Raw genomic sequence first — 6033 nt, forward strand, 5'->3', positions numbered from 1 at the left:
CCATCGTTCTACGAGAACTAAAAACAAACCCAGAAACTTAAACAAAAGAAGAAACCAGCCTTGAGCTTTTCAACGCGTGAGATTCTGCGGATGCCAGAAGTCCACATCTCTGTCTACCCACATCCTAGTCAACCTCCCAAAAACTCACCGCACCCCTCCTTCCTCAGGAGGTCTCCCTTGCCCTACTCCCCCTACAGTCTCCACTTCCACACCACAGCCTGCTCTGTCCATACCACTCTTCCAGTCGGTGCCAACTTGGATCTTTCTTAGCTCATGAAACATTACTATATTGTGGTCCCACGTTTTATATCCTCGACAGTTGGGCTCCAGAGAGATAATCCCTGGGGAGGAAGGGGACACCATACAGAAGCCTACAACCTCCATGTCACCTGACGGAGCTCTCCAGACAGGGTAAGGCTTTAGTAAATATTTTCTGACTTTCTGGGAACTCAACCCAGGTCCTCTGAAGGAGCAGAATGCGCTAGGAGTCACTGAGTTACATTCCGGGTCCAGAGAGAGTCGATATTTTAGGATTATTTTTAGAAGCAGGGAGACATCTGTCATACTCTGACAGAAGAAGGGGAGAGAAGACAGGACAGGAGTCTCTTTGTTGACGTCTATGGGAAAATGAAAACGGAGTTGCACAGATGTTAAATGGAAGCGATGGAGGACTTCTGAATGCCTTTTCATTCCACAGGGCAGGTGCTGATAGCAACTGACAATGTTAGTCACTGTCCCATGGTGCCAGCCCAGAGCCCACAGAAAGCCAACTCTTCATATCAGTGAAGATGGACGCAGCTACCCCAGAAAGCTACCCCAGGCACCCATAACTTAAGGATTGCCATACATACAGATAAGAGCCATATACAACATCATTCTACACATCTATAGACTTAAACACTTTTATGGGCAATCCCCCTGCTCCTAAAAATTGTCTTAAAATCTTCCCTCCTGGGGCTGGAGAGATGGCTCAGAGGTCAGAGTGTGCCATGTTCTTACAGAGGCCCTGAGTTCTGTTTCCAGAGCCCACACTGGGCAGCTCACAAACACCTCTAACTCCAGCTCCAGAGGATCTGATGCCTCTTGGCCTCCACAGGTACCTGCGCTCATATGCGCATGCGTTTACACACACACACACACACACACACACACACACACACTAATTTTTAATTTTTTGTGTGTTTTTGTTTTATGTGCACTGATGTTTGGCTTGCAAGTGTGTCTGTTGAGGGTGTCAGATCCCCTGGGAACTAGAGTTACAGACACGTGTGAGCCGCCACATGGGTACTGGGAATTGAACCCAGGTACCCACTGAGCCATCTCTCCAGCCTTAGAAATTACTTTTGGAAAAAGTCTCTCCTGTCAGCATCTTGATTGCCACCTAGTTCTAACCATGGTCTCCAACTCCAGGCAAGGATGGTGAGCTGGGGAGGGCCCTAAGGATCTATAACACGGCTTTCCTGTCCTACAGATGAGAGACAGAGACCTTGTCACGTGGTGGGGTGGGCTCATGAATTTGATTGAAATCGGCTCATATCCAGTTTCCTTCCTTTCCCTGTGACTAACCTTGCTAGGCTTCATCTCCCATAAAGGGAGATTAAACTGGAAGCGATACCCCTGGCAGGACTTTGGGGGTGAAAAGGGGTTAAAAAAAATACATGCGGGGTTGGGGATTTAGCTCAGTGGTAGAGCGCTTGCCTAGGAAGCACAAGGCCCTGGGTTCGGTCCCCAGCTCCGAAAAAAAGAACCAAAAAAAAAAAAATACATGCACTGACCACACATAGGTGCTCAAAGGCTAGGAGTTCTAAGAGGGTTGTCCTTTAGTTAGTTGCCTTCCCTTTTGTCTCCTCAGGATTCTTCAGAGAAAGGTATCAGTTACAGTTCAAGTGTCCTGCCCATACAGGGAAGATGCTGGGGCGGAGGGAAGATGCTGAAGAAGATACAGAGTAGCTAAGAACACAGCAACTGCCATCTGCTGCTTCCTTCTTCCCCACCCTGAATAAGGATGCTCTCGGACAGCTGGCCACCAGCGCTGGTAGAAACAGAGAGATCACTGGAGGGCAGAGGCTCCTGCCCTGGCTCCTGGGTCTAGGAGGCAGCAGCTGCCCAGCTGGCATGGGCACAGTAAAGTCTCCCCTTGTCCACACAAGTCAGATGGTGAGCAGAAAACATGAGCTCAGCATCTGCATGCACCAGGAGAGAGGCAAGGTTAAAAGGATTTGGCTTTTCAGCACGCCATACACCAAGTCCCTCTCTCTACTTGTGACAACCTCTGTCAGAGAAGCGGGCTTCTAGATGCCAAGAACTACCTCTCAGCCTCAGCCAGTTAGGGTCACCTTCTCCCCAGCCAGCCTTCAGAGCACCTTGCAGTGGTAACATGGCGGCCAAGCTAAATGATGAGTTGAGCAGCAAAGTTGAGGCAATTTAGAAAACAGCTCAGAAGGGGCTGGGCTCACGGCGCTCTTCCTTTAGGGAACCACATTTTTCTAAGATTATTATTCCTTGGACTGGCTGCTTCATTTAACTAGGCAGCACCATTTCCCCTTCGGGTGGGGAAGTTCTTGCCTTCTGCCAGGATTCTCATTCTGAGTCCAGCCTCTTTCCTGCCCCCTTCTCCTCTCTGCAGCTCTCACATTGAAAGCATGGACTGAAAAATTAAACTTCGTTCTCAGCTTGGAGCTATGGTTCTGGGGGACCCTGCGTTGTAGGAAAGCCAACAGAGAGGGGGAAATCTCTCGCTCTAGGCTTCTTTTCATTGATGGTTGAAGCGGCAACCACAGCAGAACAGGGTGACAGGTGGGCCACGGAAGCCAAACAATGGCTATACAAACAGGGGGCAGCTCTCCTTGGAGGACAGTGTAACATAGACAAACAGTCCACAAATGGAATGCAAACACAGACAGCCAGCAGTGAGAACCTTGAACTCTATGGGAAGAGAGGAGAGCTAGAAGGATCCTCTGGGAAGAATTGAGTCTCCGCTACTCACAGGGGAAAAATTGGAAGCCCGGACTGTGATCACCAGGCACTGGCTACCAGCACCCCAGTAAGGTACGGCTCAGGATAGTTTTCCCAACCATTAGCTTAAGGGCATTATTTGTGTGGCTCAAGGTTCATTACCATCAGGAAGACTCACCTCCCTAACACAAAACTGTGGATGCAGAGCATGGGTGACCATCTGCCTGGGGTACCAGGGAGGCTGAGTATCTGCAAAGGGTCACAAAGGTCTTCTACAGAGGTGAGGCCCTAACAGTGTGTGATGGCCAATCAGAGTGGGCCAGGAAAAAAACGTTAAGAGGTTGCTATAAAACTCTGGCTCCCTGACATTGCTGACTGCTGTTGTATTGCCTCTGTTTGCTGTTTCCTTTTTCTAAGTGATATTGTTTGAGGCATTAACAGAAACCAGAGAGGCAGTGCCTGGATCTTCAGCCACACCGGTCACTTCTAGCAGGTTTCAACAGGTCATAGAGTGCACCATTTCTAACGTCACCTTTCAAACATCCCTGCCCCAGACTGGGTCTTAGAGCACTAGAGATCAGGAAACCTTCTTAAAAGTCTGGATTATTCCAGTTCCTTCCTGAGTTCTTCCTCTGCCCGAAGCCCCTATCCTGCTCTCCCCTAAACGAATGGAACAGAGAAGGTTCCAGCACCACGGCCGTGAAAAAGCCTGAAGGTCTGGCTCTCATAAGGCCCCATTCTTACCTTATTTCCCCCTAACTCAGGTGCTACTATAGCCCCACACTACACTCACCCCTGTGTGAGCCTGGGAGAGTCCCTGCTCTAGGAAGGAGAGCCCTGTGCCAGCCTCAGCAACCCGCCCCCTTCACAGCCCCTCACAAGATGGATCCCGCAGCCGGAGGACCAGCTACTGACACCTGCCTTGGATTCCTGGGTGGCTGTCCGAGTTACAGTCCCTTACACACCACTGTATCTACGACACTCCACAAATGTCCTACCGTGTCTCTCAGTTACTTTCCTACGGTAACAAGATTATGGACGCTAGGGCTGCACGGTGTGTGTCTGTAAGGATCTTCAGAGCTGCTTTCCTTTCCCTTCCCTCACCTTTCCTCAGTTACCCTTCCTGACCTGGACCAGTGACTCAGAAGTTCACAAGGTCAAGGCAGTCTGCAGAAGGGGAGATTACCGGTCAATCAAGGCTTTATGAGGGTAGAAAAGTTTCTCTTGTTCAATTCTAGGAAGCAGTACCTCTCCGTTCTAAGGATGAGAAAGTTGGGAGAAAGTTTGTGAAGTGTGCAAGACAGACAGGCAGACAGACAAGATGAGAAAAGGGGGGGGGGGGAGGGAGGTGGACACTGGACAAAATCTTGGCAAACCCAGCAATGTGGCAACAACTGAGGCCGTTGTGTGCCCTTTGCCTCTCACAGGAGGACAACTGGCTAACATCACCTAGTCTGGATTGGTTCACAGTACCTATTATTTTTACTTTCATTTTGTCACCTCTTGTCACTTGGGAGGCTGAATGGGGCCCTTCTATTCCACAGATGAGGAAACCGAGAGCCAAAGACATACACAGCCGAGGTCGTATGGGCGTTAGATTAGAATCCCACCCAGGCCGTGGCATTTTCTTCCACCAGAAAAAGGAACTAGAGACAAAGGCGTTGGGCACAGGAGTTGAGTCCCCATTCTGTGACCAGGACAGGCAGTGCCTGCCTGCACAGCAGCTGGCTGAGGAGAAAAGGACTCCAGGACAGTCCAGAGCCAGCCGGCGTCTTGCAGGATTTTGACCTTACAGCCCCCCACCCCCACCCCAAGTACCCCGATCCTATGGTTGGCTAGGTAGCTCGTTTTGTTTTAAACGAGCACTCTTTGTCCTTTAAGATGTCCTAAGTACTAGAAGCCTATCAAACTCCAAAATCCGTTATTTACTTACACTGGAAAGTCAGGCTCTAGACCAGAAGAGAGCAGTTCTTCCTCGTGAGGACGAGGACGGGAAGGGGGGACTGAAACCGAGGGACAGCAGCCAGAAGTTTCCACTCCCCACGAGGTAGGAGAGGCTCTTTGGGGTCTTCTTTTTGTAAAAGGGAAAAGGGTATGGGCTACCCCAGGAGAGAGTTTTCTTCCAAAGCTCGGGAAGGGAACGCATGTGTAGACTTTATATTCCAGTGGCCAGGGACAGTATTTCTCTGTCCTGGGCCACCCCCAGGGTTCTACCCACGAGGGTCCATGGAACCGCGCGGCCCTGGTGGAACAGCCCCCTAGAGCCCACGCCCCCTGCCCCACGCTGGAGGTTCTCACTCACCCGCGCTCACGCCTCTGGGGACACGTCCGGAACGTCCCCGCCGGGTCGCGACGCCGGGCCCGGGGACCGTGTGTCCAGCGCCAGGCGGCGAAAGCGGCCCCGCGGCCCGGAGGAGTGTACGGTGGGCCGGGGAGGGAAGCGGGCTCTGCGCCCCGGAGGCGGCGGGCCGCAGCAGCAGCAGCGGTAGCAGCAGCAGCAGCAGCAGCGGTGGCGGCGGCCACCGCGGGGCGCGCGGCGTGGCCATGGTGGCGGCGGCCGCCCGCGCTCACATGCCGGGTGCCGGGCGGAGGGCGGCGGCGAGCGGAGCGGGATGCGAGCGCGCTCTCAGCCGCAAAAGTTGTGCGAGCCGCGGGAGGGCGGAGGCGGCCCCGTTGCTGCCACACGCCAATCAGCCCGGGCGGGTCGCGGGGCGGGCGGCTCCTCCTCGGTTGACATCACCCGCCCCGCGCGGGGGCCCGGGGGCGGGGAGAGGGCAGGAAGAGGGCGGGGGCGGTCTGGGTCTCCCGAGTGAGCTCACGGAACCCCCGGGTGAACTCATGGAGCCTCCTGTAACTTCTGTCACAGGGCCCATACCGTGGAGCATCGCTTTGGCTTTTGGAGAGATGGAAGGGGGCGGGGGTTCCTTAGCCAGACAGTAGGTCTGTGAAAAGTAAATCCTGACAATATAATTGTTATCAGGTGAGTGAGTGAGTGTACAGAGTGCTTTCAAAAATACCCGGTTCCGTAGCGTGGATTTAAAGAGACCCCAATCCACCGCAGCCCTTTTGGGTCCCCAG

At 52.9% G+C, this 6033-nt stretch overlaps 1 protein-coding gene across 2 annotated transcripts in view; it reads right to left on the reverse strand.

Moving 5' to 3' along the window:
* Heg1 (heart development protein with EGF-like domains 1) overlaps positions 1–5658 on the reverse strand; it is an 88055-nt gene extending 82397 nt beyond the window's left edge. Inside the window, exon 1 of one of the 2 annotated variants that reach the window (XM_017598169.3) lies at positions 5258–5658. In XM_017598169.3, coding sequence (XP_017453658.1) covers positions 5258–5501 — 244 coding nt within the window. In that variant the 5' untranslated portion in view covers positions 5502–5658. The remainder of the gene's footprint in view (positions 1–5257) is intronic. The other variant, NM_001427854.1, reaches the window with a different exon arrangement.
* Positions 5659–6033: the final 375 nt, after the last annotated feature.

Source organism: Rattus norvegicus, chromosome 11 (genome assembly GCF_036323735.1).
Source record: "Rattus norvegicus strain BN/NHsdMcwi chromosome 11, GRCr8, whole genome shotgun sequence".
In the NCBI taxonomy this organism is placed as follows: domain Eukaryota; kingdom Metazoa; phylum Chordata; class Mammalia; order Rodentia; family Muridae; genus Rattus; species Rattus norvegicus.